The sequence below is a fragment of the Solea solea genome, chromosome 9 (assembly GCF_958295425.1).
Source record: "Solea solea chromosome 9, fSolSol10.1, whole genome shotgun sequence".
NCBI lineage: Eukaryota > Metazoa > Chordata > Actinopteri > Pleuronectiformes > Soleidae > Solea > Solea solea.
The window spans coordinates 16447035-16467303 of record NC_081142.1 but is presented as its reverse complement, the minus strand read 5'-3'; the positions used below and the strand labels follow the sequence as shown (position 1 = coordinate 16467303).

Here is a 20269-nt window from a genome sequence, read left to right as displayed (position 1 = left end):
TTGACGCACACAAGTGAATGCAACTACAGCACATCTCCATCCCTCACTAAGAAAAGTTCCTCAAACGGCTGCAGACGTAGCTCATCTCAGTGTTTCTGTTCTCATGCAGGTCTATGCTCCTCATCAGCCTGCTGTTGATAGGAAACTGCGCAGACGCTCTACAACACTGGGATAGACGCGCTGTTTGGAGGAGGGGATGATGAGGAAGATTAAGATGCCCATCTGCTGCAGAACAGGCAGCTCAGCATCACCATGTGGAGCTTGTCAATGTTAGTATGCTTCTTTTTTTTATTTTTTTTTTTACACTGAAAAGGCAATTGATTAGCAAGCAAACAAACAAATACAGTGTGATAAATGGGAAATCAGTCAAGCGCGTCACTAGTTTGCTGTGGTGCTCGTGTAACACTGACTCATTCAAACACAGGGTGAATAAGCTTTATTCTATACATTCTATAAAGACATCCCATATGTGAGCCGTACTGAATAATTGGCAATTTGATAATCTGCATTATACATCTACAGTACATGTGGTGTGCTGAGGTGTCAATGGGTAAACGCACATGCCTCACAGCTATGTCAATATTACACGATGAAGCCCTGCAGTGATCTTCTACACTAGAAAGTAGATGACGAGCAAAAACCTTCTCTTAAAGGTCAGAGGCCTTTGTAATGCTAATCATGACATTAATGTGCATGCTGGTCAGACCATTTCAAAGTGCTATGTTGCAGGGGAACTTAAATCAGTGTTAACCCTTTAACAACTTTTCTTTTGCTTATTTTAACCACAAAAGGGCAATTTACTGCATGTTAAAGTAGTGTATTAACAATTTGAAATGAAGAAAAACACTGTAGTTGTACATGAACACCAGATTTTGTGTGTTGAATTTGAAATTTGAACAGTATAAAACATATTTATAATAACATTTGTTTGAGTCTATCTCAAAGGCCAAAAACAGGCCAAAAAATGGAAACCATGTTCTGGAATGTTTCCAACTCTCTCCTCTGTGGCGACTAATATGCTGTTTTAATATGCTGAGCAAAATTACCGTAATAACCACATGTTGACTTTGACGTGCAACTTTAACCTTTCAGAAACCGTTGGAATTTTTTCCGATAGCACAAACCGTAGCGTAATTATGGTAATAGAAAGTGCGCTTGTGCAAACCTTCATTACATGCGGCGTTGAACGGGTTAATTTCAGTACAGCTATTACTCACATATTTTATGTGCCTGTAAATAAGCATAGATTTATCAACTTTTTAAAGGGAACTGGTGATGTGTAAGTCATTTTCAGGTATTCAGAGAAAAAAAGTTCTGTGAAAGAAAAAAAGATGCCGTGGATTCTTTCTGAAGACATGATTACACTGAAATAAACAGTCCAAGCACCTGTGCCAACACCAGCTCCTATGTTTATGAACTTCGAGAGGGGGAAAAAGAAGGAATATGGATATAGATGGCCCCCTCTTGTGGTAATTATGAAGTAATGCTGCCTACAATGAACAAATGAAAGCACTTTTTAAAAGTATAGAAACTACAAACATGATGGGACATGAACTGATATGACTTAAGTTGAAGTTTCCTGACATCAGTGTAGCTATCATGCACCAGAACGGGAAAAGTAAACATTTAATTTGAAACATTCTAGGACTGCAACTCACGATTCTTTTCATAATCGATTAATCGTTTAGTCCATAAAATGTAAATATTCACATTTAAGAAGAAGAAAATCGGAGAAACTTGTTTTAATTCAAAAAAACACTCAAACCAATTTATCGAGTAATTGTTTCAAAGATTTCAGGAAAACTAATGTTCACATTATTACTGCTTAAAAGATCTCTAATTCAGGACAAGGCTCAATAAATATACGATACTAGTGCAAACATAAACATAATGAATACTGAACAAATGACGAGAAAATATGCAACACATCCTTGCAGTCTCCCAACAGTATCTGCCTTTTAATAACAATAAAAACAGTCCAGAAACAGCTGTGGTTTTAGTCATAGCAAGTATGTACAGTAATAGTAGACAGTAAAAGTACAATACAATCTGTAAATCTTTATATAAGTGAATATAACAACAAAACCCAAGTTGGACAGAAGATTAAATCAACCAAAAAAAACAATTGAGGTCCACTTTATTTCTCTCTGTGTTACCGCAGTCGTGAAGCAGTGACAAAATAAAGCTGCTTAATGCCTCAAATCAAGAACATAATGTCAGCAGCCAACTGTACAGTTAAGAAATGTATTAACCAGCACAGGAAACTGTTTTCAACTCAAGCTCTTTGATGTTAAAAGTTAAAATATCAGTGAACAATAACAGTTAGCGGTAATGACGAATGAAGAAAATGCTTGTGCAAAACCTACAAAGAGAAAAAGAAAAAGGTGTGGAATTTTAAGCAGACGTCAAAATACCTGATGAACAAAAACTACCGTGGAAAATAATATCCCTGTTTGAAGCCATGGTCAAATGCCATGAGCCTCTGAGGTGCTATGTCAGCGACCTGCGAGACAGTTAGGAAGAAAACGTGATCAGTACATTCAGCTGATATTCTAGATACTCTACAACAGATGGGCCTTTTGACTGTGCAAATGTCTGTAGTCCAAGAGGAATTCACAAACCAACTCCAAAACGTTCAAGTTTAAGGTGAACAGTTGGTCCACGGAATCACACGTCCTAGCGAAGTACTCGTAAAGCATGATACTGCGACAAAGTCCCACATAAACATCAACAGCTAAAAGGTCGCTCAGTTTAAAATGGCCCTCAGTAGAGATAAGGCCACTCTATCTGGGAGAGAACATCCATCCCATTGGTCCAGGCTGGTTCAACGCCTGCATCGTGAGTCAAAGTCAGAACCACTCGTGTTCACAAAGATGGCTGCTCGGCCATTTGGTTGAAATCCTCTTGGGGAGGGTTAGTAAAGAATGCAAAAGCAACCTGAAGTTTGCTGGTCCAGCATTTGTTTGTTTTTGTGTGTGTTTTGAGGGGCGGGGCAATCAGTAGTTGTTTGGGCCACGTCAGTAGTTCTGTTTTCTGTCAGAAAAAGTCCCAGGAGGCTAAGCTTCACTGCCGTTACTCACAAGGTACATGAAGGTTGGGGCTCCCTGGAAAAACGGATTAGCCATGTTGTGTAACAGGTTGTGACCATCAGACACACTTGGACATAAGGTCTAATATAATTAGGCAGCAGTAAAAAAAACAAAAAAAAACAAAAGCAAACACGGGTGTAATTTGGTCGTTCAGTCGTTGAGGCGCCAGTCGCACAGCTCCTTGTAGATTCTCTTGCGGATGCGAGGCATGTCGTCCTGACTGAACAGCAGAGGCTGCTTCACTGACAGGCGACGGCAGTACTGAGACGGAGAGACAAGGCGGTGAAATGCAGAAATACACGAGCACAGTGACTGAACTTGTCTAGACACAAGCTTTTCTTTTATGTCTTTAGCCCCTCAGGAGACTAAGAAATAACAACCTTGTCTAATAACCTCAGAGGACACAGATAAGACGAAAATGAAGCAAAAAGGAATAGTGACTATACCAGGAAATGGAATAAAAAAAATAACGTCTCACCTCGAGGACAAAAACTCCACAGTCGCTGTCGTTTTTCTGCTGAGGAATTCCCTGTGGAGTCAACGGGTCACAGTCAAAAGATGTCAGTGAAATCTGCACAGCAGTGTTTCTACGTGTGGATTTACTGTACATGCAACAAACGACCAGGGAATGCAGCAAAAACATGCGTTGCTTTCATATAAGCTGGATAAATCCATGTCCTGCACATAAATAAGATATTTGGACAATGTAGTTATTTTAACTTACACTGTACTGCAAAATCTACACTTGATTATTAGCAACCAGAAAGAGTCTCCCGGTTTGTGCATTTAACGAGCACTAACTGTACTTTTGGGGCCCACGGTGACAATTATAATCAGGGCTGAAGTTTACCTTGATGATAGTAATTTTCCAGCCTTTTTGAAAAGCTGTCAGTTCCTTTTCTCTGGCTTCAGACTGAAGGTACTTCATAATGTTCTGAGAGAGAGAAAGAAAGAGAAAGAGAAAGAGAGAGAGAGAGACATTTAAGATACAATAAAAATGGTGCCAAGCACTTGAAAGATGTGTTAATTACTTTAAACATTTTTAAACAATGTTGAACAGCAAGAGATGGCAGTGAAGAAAGGTTATAGTTTGACATCAAATTTGTGGTTTATGAAGATAATACGAAAGTTTTGGATAAAATGCAGTAAACACACAGCTTGATGGTTTGCTCTTATTTGGGAATCATTGTGTATACACTCATTTTAAATATGTATTATATTAGCCAACTGTTGTTCTGCATCATGCATTACTTCCTTGTTCGTTTGTGCAGCAGGTTAATGTGTGGTAGAGAGAAGGAAAACTGGTTTGATCGTCATCTGGTTTGTTCTTTTAAAAATCATCTCCTATGATCTGTAACTCAATCACAGTTACATGCACGGGGGCACTCACATCTGTGGTGTGTCTGAAGACGATGCCTTGGCTGTCGTAGTAACTGATTGTTTTGGTTGCCATGGTGACCGTGACGAGGGACCAGTGGATTTCTAAATGAATGGGAATCAGCAACAGCCACTTGGAGAACAGGTCGACCTACACGAAAGACAATGATGCAGGTGTCACAAAACAGTGAGGAATAACACGTATTCAGAAGAAGTGTCATGTTTTTGTTTAGATATATTTAAAACAGAAAATATATCTGCTTAACTATATATACATTTTGACATCTTTCTCCTGTAAAGTCAGGTTTGGGAATAGTGGTTTAAAAAGGAATCAAAATACTTCACACGTCATATTTTTATTTCATATAGTAAACACACTGAATTTAGTGCATGACTGCCATAAAGCCATTAATCTTAGCCATGACTGTTACTGTACAAATGAAAAAAACATACCTTTTTCGTCCATCTCTTCACACCCTCATAACCCTTGGCAACCAGCTGCTTATGGAAAAAGCTGTTGAAAAAATGAACCTGACAGACAAGATTTGATTGATTTATGAACTGAATTTTTTTTTAAAGAATGTGTCAAAAATATATAATCGCAGACTCGTTGAAAGAGTGTGTTTTTTTGATATTTCAGAAACAGTCACCTTGTGTTGTGTGGTTTCCATAATGAGTTCACCATACATGTTGATGATCTGAACAGACACAAGGAGATTCAATACGTTTTTTCAGCATCACTAAAAACAACAAATGTAATATTATTTTGCTTTGTGTTGGATCCGACTTTTAAACATGCAGGTGTCCATATTTTATAAACGTGATCAAGCTAAACTCAGGCCGGTTCCAGACCTGAATAATACTATTTTCTGAAGCTGTCGTCCTGCATGTAAAACGATAAATGTGGACGTTAAAGATATTTGTTTATAAATGTTGTTGTGTTCTCATTTAACCTTGTTTGACTCATAGTAAGAGATTGTAGTAGTATCAATAGATGTTTTCCTTCATGCACCTGGTACTGGGTCACTCTGTAGATGTTACACACACGCGTGTGCACACACACACACACTTATCTTGACCACGAGTCACTGACAGCTCCCATGACAGTGATAAATATTGAGAAAGAGACTTGTGACCTCTTCTTGCTTGAAGGCTGTTTGAACTGACGACACTTTTTAACTCTGACAATTATTTACACATTTATCTAACAATCGTCATTTCTTATCAGAATTATGGCCTGTATTCCAACACTAAGATTTGAGAGGCACTACAGAAAGGGAAAATAAAATGATTATACGGATGTTTTTGCTTTTTTTCGAGTGTACAATAACCTGAATGTATGTTTTCATAGCCACAGAACGAGCCCTTTCCATTTACTTTAAAGAGTGGGTCATTTCTACTACTTCACCAAGTTTTAAATAGACAAACACCTTTTGAGTTTTAGTGATAACTGGAGGGCTATCCTTGGTTCTCCTACATGTTTGAAAGGAAAGCGTGAGGTGAGGGAGATTCAGCTCTACTTCGCTCAACACACTGTACCTTTAAGTCTCTGTACGTTACGTATCTTACTCTAGAAGAACACCACAAATAGGCAGTACATAAAAGGGATAGAGAGGGCTTTAAATAAGTCTACCTTCACATTGACAGAACACATGCAAGATTTATGAGCAAGCATCATTAGCTCGTGCATACATGTACTTACGACACTGTCTGTTCATGTTGCTATCATCTAAATCATTTACAAGAATATATACAGCAGCAGACAATAACTATTTATTTTCTGTCTCCTCTACTTCTGCTGACCATGACATTACTCTTATTATTAGCATTACAATTGATGTCAAAGTTCCAAAATGTGTGATACGTTCCCATAATGAGACGATATAATCTGATATTGTTGCACACCAGCACTACAGGAGCTAAGTCACCCGCATACATTACGTGACAAGGATATTCCCAACCATATACCCTGCATTGCATGCATTCAACTGTTGCAACAAATGAGGAGACAAATGCCAAAATTCCAACACAGAATGACCCCTTTTTACCTCAACTCATTTATGTCGCAACTTGTGTTGAAATAATCTTTAATGATTTATTAAAGAAGCCTTAGTGGTGTGTTTGAAACGCATACAATGGTAGAATTCTCACTACTCAATGTGTCTAGGATTTCATTAAGGGGAAAACAACACAGTAACAAGAAACTCGTCTTCCTTCTTTACCTGGTCATTCAGCCAATTCTGTTCCTCTAGTGTGCCGAGGTCCTCTAAACTCAGGGTGTGTTTGTTATGCATCACCATGAAGCCTGCAATAGGAGCAGAGGCCAACCCCGACTTGTATCGAGTCATCTCTCCTTTAATGTTCAGACCCCTGAAACAAATATATATAAAAAAAAAAGTGTGTATTTCACATCTCCAAGGACAATTGAATAATTTTGACAAATATGAACAAAGATGCTAAAAGTTCAGGGGGTAAAAATAGAATTTGAGAAAAATAGCAGTTGTTTTTATGGCGAAATTAGAATAATCTGAAAACTGCAATCCACATTTGTCCTTTCAGTTGACGGACGCACCAATACACACAGCACATGGTACATTTCATTCTGGCGGAAGCTTCTATTCTATATGCAAAAGATTTGGGCTGTGGTTTTTGCACACACTGGATGAACGTGACAACTGACTGCTGAAATACAAACTTCAGAAAACAGTGAGCAAATCAAACAAATCAGCAAACTTTTGCCGTGGCTGACCAGTGTACTTTGACTTACGTCATAAAGCCATGAAGAATAATAAAAAGGCTCAAAATAGGTTTTTAAAAGGACATCAAAGTTAATAATGAACTCCTTTTAAAACAGGACATGTGTATATGTGTATATATATATATATATATATATATATATATATATATATATATGTATACATATATATATATGTATACACATGTCCTGTATATGTATATATACATATATACTGTATATATATATATATATACTTTAATTATTTTAATTTAACGAGTACAACAAGAAAAAATAGGTACTGTTCTTGTTTAAAGAGTTCAAATACTTAATTCCACATTGATACAGAGTTCAGGCTAGTGTGTGTGTGTGTGTGTGTGTGTGTGTGTGTGTGTGTGTGTGTGTGTGTGTGTGTGTGCACAAACCATTTGCTGAAATCAGAGTTGCTGTTCTTCTTCAAGTGTTCCACAACATCCGTCTCAGTGAGAGGAATGAAACTGCCATACTTCAAATAGAAGGCCTCCAGAAAGTCTATAACATAAACCATTACAACATACCACATTATCCACACAGTCAAATCAGTGACAATGTGGTCGTAAAAATGAACAGGTTTGATTTAAATCCCAAATTAAAAAAATGTCTTATGTCTTGGTTGTTAATATTGTCCATTAAATTAATGAATGAATTCATCTTCTACCTCTTTATCGTCCACATGACGGTCGCTGGCATGGTCTCTTTAATTACAAAATTTAAAAAATCCCAATTCACTGATTGATTAAAAGTGTGTAGAGGATGGAGATATGTAAGAATGTGGGTTGATCTTAAATTCAATTGCTATCTGTTGATATTCAGGCACAGTATTATGACAATCTATAATATTAAATAATGGGGGTGTGTTCAGAAAATGTGAAAAATATTGAGTAGTTGGATTTTTCCTACATAAGCTGTGCATTTCTGACCATGAAGATACAACAAAGTCTGTGTCATAGATGATGCTCCATGGTTTGAGGATGTTTTTGACAGAATAAACTCTAATATTACCGTGTTGAGACATGAGATAAATTCCTGTGCTGCATTTTAACTGATGATGGGGATAAATGTTGAGACAGTGTGTGATCTAAACATGCATCTTACCATGGACCATATCAATGAGCTGCGTCAGCCTGTCTTCATTCTGCATCTGTCCATCCGTCCCTGCTTCCAGCTTATCCGCCATTTCTTCCACTGCCTTATTTGCCCAGGTTCCTGCTCGACAGTACAGCTTGTGGTCTCTTAATGCCCAATGATGCGGAGTACTAGTCACTGTTATGGGGCCAAGTTCCACTTCCATAGGTGTGGATCCGTGGCTGTGGTCTGTTGGTGTGGTGGTAATTCCATTGGACAGAGTCACAACTAAAGAACAATGGTCAGGTTTCTGATCCACCTGCATGTCAGAGTCATGATCCTGGGGTGTTCCTGACTTTATCGCAGGGTCTGTGAAAGATAGCGGACCATTTCCCTGTTCACTCATGATTATGTTGTCAACATTATCCTCCCCTTCAGGTTCAGAGTCAGACAGATTCACTGTCTCTCCATTTCCAAAGGAAGATGTAACCATGCTGGAGTTAGTTTGCAATCCACGCTCCAGCTCTGCCACTTTGCTCTTGTCCCGACTCTGCACCACCACTGATGGAGCGGGAAAGTTCATCTTTGATCCAATGACAAAAACACCTTCACTCCACTTCTTAATTCCAATGTCCACTTTCATATTTGATGCAAACTTAGCTCCCATTATCCCCCTCCCTCTCACTACAGAAGCACCCCTGCCTGTATTTCCTAATACTCTTATCTCCAGACCTCTCGTACCTCCACCTACTTTTCCTCCATCACTAGGAATCACTAACCCCTTTATCAACGTGTCCTCCTTTTTCTGTAAAGCTTCTTTCTCTGGAGCTGCACAGTTCGTTTTTGACACATCTTGCAAGGATGTGACAGGTAGGGGAGCATTTGTGTGTGGCAGAGTATCAGCCACTACCATAGTCTCTTTTGGCACCGTTTTTTGTGTTTTACTTTCATCTTCTGTTTCCTGTACCTTCTTTTTGGTCAGAGCAGTGTTACTTATATGTGTCAGCTGGCTTGCTTTTCGTTTTGGGGTGTCCCCGAGATCCTGAAAAGACCCCTTCCCTTTCCCCCTCCCTTTGCTCAAAGTTTTGACATTATGACCTTTACTGTTGGGTCCACAGCAGTCACAGGCCTTTGGAGTCCTCTTCCTGCCTGATGTACGGCCATTGATGTGGCCCTGAGCAGGGGTTGGTGTCTGTGGAGAGTCCTGAGATGATGTTGGGTTTGAGTTAGCTTTAAGTGTTTTTGCTACATCAGGGGGTTCAGCAACAGCAGGAGATGGAGAGGAGGACTGAGTTTCATCTGAGTTAGCAGTAAGGTCTACGCTGAAGAGTTTGGCAGGGGGCTGGATTTGGTCCTGAACAGTGGAATCTCCATATGGAGGCACCAGAAGAGGTGCTGTAGCAGGAACAGTTAAATGAGGTGATTCTGAAGGTGTTGTCATTGGGGAAGCAGAGCCGCTGTGAACCATGACGTCCTCCTTTGGCTCTCTAACCCCATCCCCAATAACCCCTCTCCACACTCCTGTTCTCTCCTGTCCTTGGGTCTTCTAAATTTGTAAGTGTCAATAGATTGTTAGTTCCTTGATTTGTTTGAATCCAGACACGTCTCTCTCTGGGCAGAAATTAGGTTGTTGAAAACTTTCCCACCAAAGAGGTTATTGACGAAAGCACACTAACATGCAGGTTGTTGTCGTCTGTTTTTCCTCTGTGGCATGTTATCCTAATTAGAGTGACAGAAACGGAATTAGTAAAATAATTGTAAATTGTTTCCTGTCAATCTGACAATTTATTTTAACAGTTAAATTGTGGATGGTTCACAAGTTCCTTAGCAGTTCGGAATCAACAATCATTGAAGAAACACAGCTGACTACAGTCCTAAGTTGTTTACGATGACCCAATTGTGTTTACTCAATCGTGTCAGAAATTAATAATACAATTTCTTACATACAGGTGAGATTTCAGGTGTACAAACTAACATCTAAGACCTGTACAGAACAACACAATCCTCTTGTTTGTTTAAATAGACATAGTCTAAACATGTGACACCAAGGAAACAATTAAACAACTATACAAACATGCACACTCCATTGCAAATAAAACAAAATTAACCTTAGGTCAGTCTTTCCCAGAGTGTCAGTCTCCAAATAAATGTGCTGATTTTTCCCCCAGTATATCATGACTTGTTTATAAAACATATCTCCTGAAAAATGCTAGTTTAAAATTGAATTGAAAATGAAATAGTAATATATGTTATATTATGCACACATGTGCTTGTTATCTTTAAAGAGTGTGTCCCCATAAAAGAAGATTTTGGAGACACTGATTAGACAGTTGTTCTTGTCTTTTTCTACAAATTACATATATAGTTTTTTAGAGTAATGTTTGTGCAGAATAATGATTAATTGGCTGTGTGAGTCTTGGGTAGCAACACAAAAGAGTCAGGGTTAGATGGGGGTTTGGCAACACATTTACATAAAGCAGTTACTTTTTTTTAAACAATTGACTATGTGGCTAACTTTCTCTGATCTTTTAGGATTACTAATGGGGCTGAACAATTAATCAAAATTTCAACAAAAACACAATACGGCTTATTGCAATTTTCAAATCGCAAGAGGCGTAATATTAATAAGAGCCAAAATACCATTTTAGATTAAGTACTGTCCGAACCTACACATTATATTCTACACACAGAAGAAAACATCTTTGTTTTGCACAGATTTGGACACACAGTGATTTTAATTGTTAGAAGTACCATTCCCTCTAATATCGCGAATCATACCGTATTCGCAATTTCAGCCCAAATAGTCGCAATTAGAACATTATTCAAAATAGTTCAGCCCTTCTTACAACGTATTGCGTTATTTCGATATGTAGCTTTGTTTAGCAGCACAGCACAGCAATGTCTAAGCTTCATGTGTTCACCCCTGTACGTAGACAAATCAGTCATTACAATATTGATCAAAGGAACCGCGGTTTTTCCTGAAATCAAAACGTTGATGCTGTGTGTTAAATGAAAGGTGCGATAGCTACGCTTCTCTGCCACTGCGACTCTGGCGGCTCAAGTAATTATTTATTGATTGTATGCACCGACGGGTAACTTGACCACATCTAATACGTAATTTCACAAAACTTTTCACAAGTTATTGAACCCCCTGCAGCTAGCCGAGGGAGCTAACTGCTGCAAAACAGGCGATAACACAAAGCAGCGACTGCACACATTTCCTCCATTTTAGTAGGAAGTTAAAGGCGCCCGCAGACAAAGAAGCCGCCGCAACACAGTGTCTGCGGTGATTTTGAGGAAAAACTAAAACCCCAGCAAAACGTTTCAACAACAACCGGCAAACACAGTACCTTATCAATGAAATAATACTCATCCGACCACGATTTGAAGAAAACACAAATCGAGCTATTGTCGCGCATTGATTGCGTCACACAGCGAAAAACACACCTTCGGCTCTCTCCGCCACAATCCCGAAGTCCAGTCGTCTTCTTCTTCTGGGGTGAAACGGCAGCTTGTATCCGTGTTCTTGCTTTACTGCGCCCTCTGGTGTCACTCTGAAGTTACAGCGAGTGCTTCCTCCGTACAATGGCCAACAAAAATTAAACAAAACTATGAAATGAAGAGAATCGACAGCAGAAAAAGTTTACTTTTCTGTGTTTCTACATCGATGAGCATTATTTTGTTTTTGTTAGATAGTGAAAAATCATCAATTTAGCTTTTCTGATCAATTGTGTGTGTGTGTATATATAAACAAAATAATAATAATAATACTAGTGAATTAACTGATAAAGGTGATGCCACTTTCATATACTGCTTAATTGTATATTAAAAATGCATTATGTTATAGTGGTTGATATTAAATATTTTAAATGTTAAACCTGACTCTGAAGGTAACTAGTACATTTAGGGCATAAATGAATATAATACAAATAATAAACAAACAAATAAAAATCCATTTTTACAATAGACTGACTGGAAATTGAACTACAAATACACAAATAACTTTTTAAAACCTCTTTAAAATAAAAAGATCAATTGCACCACCCCCACTGTATTCATCATAAATCATGACATTTAGTCGTCCCGTTAACACTTAAAGTAAAAAAAAAAATCTAATCTATATTCAGATCAATATATCATGACAGAGAAGTTGAATCTACTACTTGCCAACTAAGCTGGGAACGTCCATTTATTTTCTGTTAATTAATGTAAGTAAAGGAATGTAAATTAATAAATAAATCCTGATATAATCCAAGCTATCGTGACGCAAAGTGGTTATGATCACTGACACAACACACCAGGGTGTCCTGATAATCTTTAATTATAAAAATCTAAGATTAGAAAACAATAAATAAAACTAACAGACAAAAAAAGAAGTAAAGGAATTAAGTACAAAATTATCAACAGTTAAAAAGTTACATAGAGAAGAGAGAATATGGCTTGATGAGAAAGAAACCTACTGTACCACAGATATGACAACATTAATGACTGCTTGGTGAAATCGGTGAACAGCGTGTCGGGGTAAAATGAAATGCTGCACAAAATGTAAAATTCACACACATTAAAAAAAACATATAAATGAACAAAAATATCAAAAATATTTGCTTACTTACTTAGAAGATTTCTGCACGAGTCAGACCCACTAGCTTCAGAGATAATGCATTAAAACAAACACAGTCTATAGCTATACATTTATATTTGTACATAAGGTCAGTGCTATATTTTATTCTCTACTTGATCATGAACATACACGACAGGCATAATACATTTATTTGACACCGGGGGTGATGAGACTTTATTTGTAAAGACGCAGCTGAGTGTCAAGTCTCGCGATGATGAGTTTCCACTTGAAGAAAACAGTGGAAATATGGGTTTAATGTTAACTATTAAAACTGTCAGTACTTGCACAGGTGAAAAACATGTAGCAAAATTTGAAAAGATCCCATTTTTCACACCTTTCGTTGAAAGAGTAATGACAGTAATTTGAAATCTGTGTTACTGACTGTAGGACTGAACAATGAATCAGGGCTAGAATCCCAATTGCAGGAGGCAAAATAATTTGTTAAAGCCAAAACGTGTGAGTCAAAATATCACTTTAGACTAATTACTGTTTTGATCTATACACGTCTTATTCTACAGACTGAAGAGAACGTCGTTGTTTCTCACAGATCTGCACAAATATCACACAGTAATGAATGAAAATAAGAATAATGATGTGTTAAAATGTACCATTCCCTCTGATATCACGAATCATATCGCAATCCCTGTCAAAATAATCACAATTATTATACTTATTCAAAATCGTTCAGCCCTTTTTCGGCTGTGATTAAAAGTGAACGAGAAACTTTCATGTGAGAATCCACGTCACACAGAGGAACTCATTTTTGAAGTTGTTTGCACTTGAATGAAATCCAGACTGAAGTGGATGTCGGGGACGATGACAGTGCTGCAGCAGCTGCTGGTGGTGGCGGCGTTTGAATCCTGCAAGAGACGATTTTCCAAGATTCAGTGACACTGACATTTTCACACATCATCATCATGACAGAAAATAGGGGGATTTAATGGATCCTAAAAAAAAGTAAAAAGTACCCATCAAAGTGTGGCGTTGATAGCTGGAGTGTGAACGGTCTTGGAGACTGCCGCGCCACTGCTGCCCCCTGCTGTTAGCACCTGGAGCTGCAGCTGATAGACACTGTTTCCCTGAAGGCCGCGTACGGTCACTGACCGCTGAGACTGTGGACAAAGAAATCAGGTCAGTTTGCACATTCTAGGACAGACACAGTGTCACTGTATGATTTGTGTACAGATTAAAAATCCTGTTACATTTAAGCGTCTTCTAAAGCAGCTTGATACGGAAAATTTAAGCAAATGAAAGCTGCAGCAGACACGACTGCTGTTGATATTTGGATCACAGTTTTCTGTGCTAAGCTGCTGTTATCAGATGAGCACAGACGACCTGAGGCTATCTTTGCTGCAGACTCTTTCATTGTTTGTTTCTAGGTTTCTTTACAGTGTAGGATTCTGTCTGCAGAGTAGGTGTAGTGGAACAGCCGATACGAGCACTCGCACTCTCTCTGAGCGGCCCTGTGATTGGTCAAAGCCGCTCATGAAGCGAAAAATAAGTAGTTGTGAGGCTATTATCTGATAGATTCAGATAAGAGGAAACTGTGTATTGTTTAAATTTAATTTCTTTAATACATTTGGTGCTTGAGTATTTTAAAAGAATTGTTGACTCCCCTCGAGAAAGTGGACACACACACACACAAACACACCTGGTTTTATATTTTAGTGAGGACACATCATAGACATAATGCATTTCCTAACCCCTTACAATAACCTTAACCTGCGCTCAATTCTAACCCTAAAACCAGGTCTTAACCCTGAAGACCCAAGGTCAAAATGTCCTCACAAATCTGTGGAATTCACTCCCACCAGACATCTGGAACTCTTCCCCTCTTCAAATCCAGACTCAAAACTCACTCACCTGTTCAGAGTAGCTCAAACTTTCACTGTTCCATTTTCTCTTTACCGTGTCGTCCTGTTGTTTTATTGTTTTGTCTTATTGATGTTTTTAGAAAGGTAGGTTTGTATGTTTTGTGGACCTCACAAAGATATAAATACAAGTATGTACACACGCACACATATACTGGTTTTGAACTATTTGTGTGGACACTCATAGACATAATGCATTCCCGAGACCTTTACATTAGCCTTAACCTTCACAAATAAAACAAACCCTAACCTTAAAACCAGGTTTTAATCCCCAAAAAGTGAGGACCAGACTCACAAACAAGCCTACTAAAGACACACACACACACAGGCTATAATATTTCTAAGGTGTTTCTACTTCCTGTAACTAACACAATACATTCAAAATCAATACTGTGACTGTTTTGTTTTTTTTCTGCCTCACCGGTGCAATCGTCTGTGTCTGGGAAATCCGTGTGTCTTCCCGCCTCTCTGTTGCCGTGGTAACCCCTGACTGAAGTGTCCAGGAGAACTGGAACCCCTCCACTGCCGCCGGGTTCAGTGCATGCTGGGACATCCTCCAGCGAAATGTAGTGAGCAAGGTGCCGTTGACTTGTTGGAAGTCAGCAGTGAGCCGCTCTGGACGCAGTACCACCTTTCTGCCTGCCAGGAGGCGCTCTGACACAAAACAAAAGGCAACACGTTTCATTTACTCTTCACAGAACACCCCTCCTTGAGCATTTTTTTCCTTTTCCATGCAAAAATGTCTTAAATTAAGAAGCCAATTAAATAGTTTTATCATGATGACATTTATTTTAAATGCATTTAAGCAAAAAACACCACAATTTGGTGGAATATTGTCATGATATGTGGTGTTATAGTGTGTCTGACTTAGTTTTCACACTCAAACAAGACAACACGTGTTGCAGGAGGCAGTTTAACAAACACATTATTTTTAAAAATGATTATGTGGGTCAGCAGATCAGTGAAGGTCAATGAAACACTGCCTTTCCATCTGTGTTTAGTTACTCGTACCCTCGGTGTTGCAGGGCAAAGCTCTGCCTCCTCTGACCCTGATGGAAGAGCAAGTTGGGGTTGTAACCCAGGCAACAGCCTCTGACCCTGGGTCAGCCTTAATTGCCACGGCGACCCGGTACTTACAGGCAAACAACAGGCCTGTGATGGTGTGATGCGTGCCCTGGAGAGAGAAACTCAAGTCAAGTCACGGGTTAAGAAAGTCTTCGCGGAGACGCTGCAGTGTGAGCTGTTTTTGTTTATATGAGCAGCTTTGTTTGCTGCATATTTTTAATAAACACAACTACTTTGAAGCCGTATTTACAGTTTTGTACGCCTACAACTTGGACAAAAAACCCCAGCTGAGCTTCAGGGAAATCGCAAAATTCAAATGCATGCTTATCACACTGTGATCTACTGGGTCTGTTACAGATTTTCTTCTCCACACAGCACATGTTCTTCTTTTAAAATGCTTGTCTCACTCACAAATTCACTTGTATCCTGTTTGAAATGATCAGCAGTTTTAGGAAAGACATTTAATGGTGCTATATTACAGTATATATAAGAAATGTAAGGCTGCAACTTACGATTAGTTATAATAATCGATTACACTTTCAATTATTTTCTTGATTAATCGAGGAATCGTTTGGTCTGGAAAATGTTGTTCGTGTTCACCAAACCTGGAAATGATGATGTTCTCAAATGGCTTGTTTTGTTTTAATGATTTCTTTGTTTATATGAAGCAAAGAAACCAAAACATATTCACATTTAAGAAGTGGAGAAATGAGAAATCAATGTTTTGATTATTGAAAAAACACTCAAAATAGTTGATTATTAATTTAGTCATCGATTAATAACTGAGTGATTGTTTCAGCACTAAAGAAGTGTATTATAGTAAAGATGATAAAAATGACCATGACACGTCATAAGAGATTGAGAAAACTGGTAATAATGGTCTTGATAATCGATTATTTGGTTTGAGTGTTTTCTAAAGAATCAAAACCAGTTTCTGTGATTTTTCAGCTTCTTAAATGTGAATATTATCTGGTTTCTTTGCTCCACAAAGAAATCCTTCAAACTGAACCATTTTGGTTGAATCACATCGTCATTTCCAGGTTTGACAAACACTGATCAATATATTTCAACATTTTATGACATTTTACGGACCAAACGATTACTTAATCGACAGATGAATCGATTATGAAAATAATCGTTAGTTTGTATAATGGTCTGACTATCTTGTCCAAATATTTGTCAGTTTCCTTCTCTTGAAACTCTCTCCTTTGTCCAGGATGACAAACCACAAAGATCTTTTACCTTTTTATTAACCTGGGCAGTTTGTGTGATAGATATAGATATTGTGCACTGAAATGCATTTAGTTGTTAAAGGAATACTTCACCGATTAGCATTTAGCTTTGTATTACTAGAATAGTATTTTGGAAAAATTGTGCTTCCCAACCTGTTTCCTGTGAGTCGAGAAATATCTTCATTCTTTTTTTGTTACGTGCCCACCAGTGACACTTGCGAACTGAGGTTGAGTAGCACAATTTTTCAAAAATACTACCTCTATTCTAGTAATACAAAGCTAAATGCAAATCGGTGAAGTATTCCTTTAAGAATAGTGAGCAACCTGCAACTGGAACATCAACACTGACATCCAAAACCATGAGAAAAGCTACCTGATCAACTCATGCTATGGACAGTTTGATCATGTGCTAGAAAGCCAGTTGTGGGTTTTGTCCTCTGTAGTTAAAAATCCCATTTTTATCTATGTGGAGTAACAGAAAACCCTGCTACTGCGGCTGAGATAGTATCGGAATAACAACTTTGTGCAGCACTCCTTGTATGGATGGCCCACACCCATCTCACAACTGGACCTTTATTTGGACGTCAACGAGACACCTGTAATGTTTTGTAAACCCGCTCTCGTACGGTTGTGATGGTTTCACAGACAGACAGACAGACACATGCCAAAGTACTCTACCTCTACCTTTACAACAGGCATGATTCACACGGCTGGTAAAAATTACACAAGCCATAACTTGAAAATGAACCCGACACACACAGCAACAGAAATGTAGGATAGTGTAGCCAGGTATTTGACAGGGTTATGATACTGTAAATGTGATGTTAGACAGGGAATTTGGCAGCGAGACAGAATGACACGCAGACGGCGGGACGGGAACATTCCAGACTGATCTGAGTTATGGTAATGAAAATGGATCTCCACGACTACACACTCGAAAAAGGCACAACAACGACATAGAAACATGACACCCATGCACGGTTTGCACAAACACAGAGACACATAAAATTCAGACGGGATAGTTATACCTGCACAGTTGTTGTTCTCTCGGTGCCTGTGACATTAGCGCTGCACGTATGTGGATGCCACCGCAAGATGTATGGACCAGGATGTCTCTGTCTGCCTGTTTATCGCAAAAACAGACACAATTTCACATTTTTTCACCTTTTCCATTCAATTTCTGCTCCTGGTGAACCTGAGATATCAGGTTTTCTCTCAGTAGCAGAACCAGACTGTAGACAATAAACCTGTGTGACGACACATAAACGTGTCTCTTTAACGGCTAAATGATAAATAGTGTTTAACAGTGTCTGGCGTTTGGTACTGAGCAGGACACGCACAGCTACTGTATGTATCGTTGAGGGCAGCTGCAGATCCAGGTAATGATTCTAAGTAGGTTACTTCTCCTTTTACATACAGTACATTTGTTTGCTTTGTTACCATAAAAGTATAGATACTAGAAAACCAAACCTGTGCTCGACTTTCATTTATGATTTAATTTTGACATATTATTCATCATCTTATAAGGTGATAACACTGCTTTGGTAAATAATGTGAAGATATTTATATACTAAAGTGTGTAACTTTAGGTGATGGGGGGGCGGGGAAAAGAGGCATTTTTCCTGTCAAATTGATGAACGGGCCGGATTTTTGAGCGATAAAATTCACTTCTGAAACTCTGAGTGGGCACATACTCCAACCTAGAGCTGGGCAGAGTGACCAAAAATGTATATCACTGTATTTTTCTTAATTTTAACGGTTTTACTGTATGCAACAGTATTTTTTTTTTTGCATGAGTGAGTGCTCCAAATAAATGTTTATTTGCTGTACATTTTGTACAATTTCTGTACTACTCCAACCTGTTTATAGCCGTTTTGCTTTACAAGTGCAATGTTGCTGTTGCGTCTGTCTGTCTTGACATAAAACAAGTCACTTCCTGTGTGCAGTGCAGAGATGTTGCCGGGCAACGGGAGATTTAAACGCTGCTATACTGAGAAACACAGAGGGAGGAGTGTGGAGCTGAAAGGCTTAATGAGGATTTTGTGTGAACTAATTTTTACAATGGTTTGAATCTAACAGACATTTGTTTAAATTTGAATAGTTAAATTAAAGCTATAAGGATTCAAAGGTTACAGTAAGTAAGTAAGTAAGTAAGTTAGTACAAAGGTTTAGTTTATGGACAGGATGCTTTACAAAGAAAGAGATAATGTATGATTATTCACTATCTTATTCACAACTACATACTACAGTAGGCAAGTTTTTTTTTCTTGTTTCCAAATCAACTCACCATGGTACAGCCACTTCCAGAACACCTTGACCTGCAGCTGGTTGTCATGGTAATGAGGGGCCGCTACCTCAAGGCGCAGGTTATCGGGGTTCGGGGGAGGTTCAGGTCGAGGATTAGAGGGGGAGAGAGGGAGGTCAGAGGAAGCAGGGGAGGAGGACGACAGGGAAGGCGATGAAGGGAGGGACGACGAGGATGAAGACGACGAAGACGGGAGCTCATTGGAGAAGTCTTCGCCTATGGGGGAAGCAGAAGAGTTGAGTCATTAAAGTAACAATAAACATCTATCGTCTACCACTTTATCCGCCACATGAGGGTCGCGGGGGGCCAATCCAAGCTGACAGAGGGCACACAAATAAAAACATTTTAATGTCAAAAGCTCATTCTCCTTCATAAAACCAGAGTTGCAACAGAACCCAAATGTTCTTTTGCTTAATAAAAATCACAAAAAACATAGTTCATGAGCAACATATACATTTCAACAGTGTGTATGTGTGTGTGTGTATTTGTTTGTGTGTTGCTCCACTACTATAAAACTTACTGTAAACTTACTGTAACATGAGTGACTGGACACGTAAAAACCTCTTATCTCACATAAAAACTATATTGTTCCAAGAATATCACGTAAAGTGCTGCGGAAAGCTGCAGCTGGTAGCTCTCTCTCTCTCTCTCTCTCTCGCTCCCTCTCTCATTAATTTATTCACTCAGAAACAGTCATTGCTTTTATCAGGCCGAGCTGACCCTCATTAGCACTAAGAGAAGTGAGGCCAACCCAAAACATGGACTGTGTCAAATTGTGTCAGATATTAATGCGGCTAAATTATAAACGACAAAATGTTCCAATACTAAATAGTTGGTATGTGGTTGATAATTGAGCTGCAGCTGCGTCTAT

At 38.7% G+C, this 20269-nt stretch overlaps 2 protein-coding genes across 3 annotated transcripts in view; both read right to left on the bottom strand.

The window, feature by feature from the left end:
- Positions 1–1919: 1919 nt before the first annotated feature.
- On the bottom strand, positions 1920–11769 carry senp5 (SUMO specific peptidase 5). Its single transcript, XM_058639056.1, has 10 exons — positions 11655–11769; positions 8335–10023; positions 7626–7731; positions 6689–6836; positions 5117–5164; positions 4920–4997; positions 4480–4617; positions 3940–4023; positions 3568–3618; positions 1920–3350 (listed from the first exon to the last, which is right to left on the bottom strand). The coding sequence occupies exons 2-10, from the start codon at positions 9770–9772 to the stop codon at positions 3240–3242; spliced, it is 2202 nt and encodes a 733-aa protein (XP_058495039.1). The 5' UTR covers positions 9773–10023; positions 11655–11769; the 3' UTR covers positions 1920–3239.
- Positions 11770–12607: 838 nt separating this feature from the next.
- anos1b (anosmin 1b) overlaps positions 12608–20269 on the bottom strand; it is a 50489-nt gene continuing 42827 nt past the window's right edge. For both annotated transcript variants that reach the window (XM_058639478.1, XM_058639477.1), the window contains exons 10-15: positions 19381–19614; positions 18122–18216; positions 15808–15970; positions 15218–15450; positions 13894–14037; positions 12608–13785 (exon numbers count right to left, since the gene is read on the bottom strand). In XM_058639478.1, coding sequence (XP_058495461.1) covers positions 13897–14037; positions 15218–15450; positions 15808–15970; positions 18122–18216; positions 19381–19614 — 866 coding nt within the window. In that variant the 3' untranslated portion in view covers positions 12608–13785; positions 13894–13896. The remainder of the gene's footprint in view (positions 13786–13893; positions 14038–15217; positions 15451–15807; positions 15971–18121; positions 18217–19380; positions 19615–20269) is intronic.

Coding starts and splice junctions, on each gene's coding strand:
- senp5 (XM_058639056.1), bottom strand. CDS start 9,772: ATGGTTCACAGCGGCTCTGCTTCCCCAATGACAACACCTTCAGAATCA. Junction 4,998..5,116: donor TGGAAACCACACAACACAAG/GTGACTGTTTCT, acceptor CTTGTCTGTCAG/GTTCATTTTTTCAACAGCTT. Junction 4,024..4,479: donor TCTTCAGACACACCACAGAT/GTGAGTGCCCCC, acceptor TCTCTCTCTCAG/AACATTATGAAGTACCTTCA.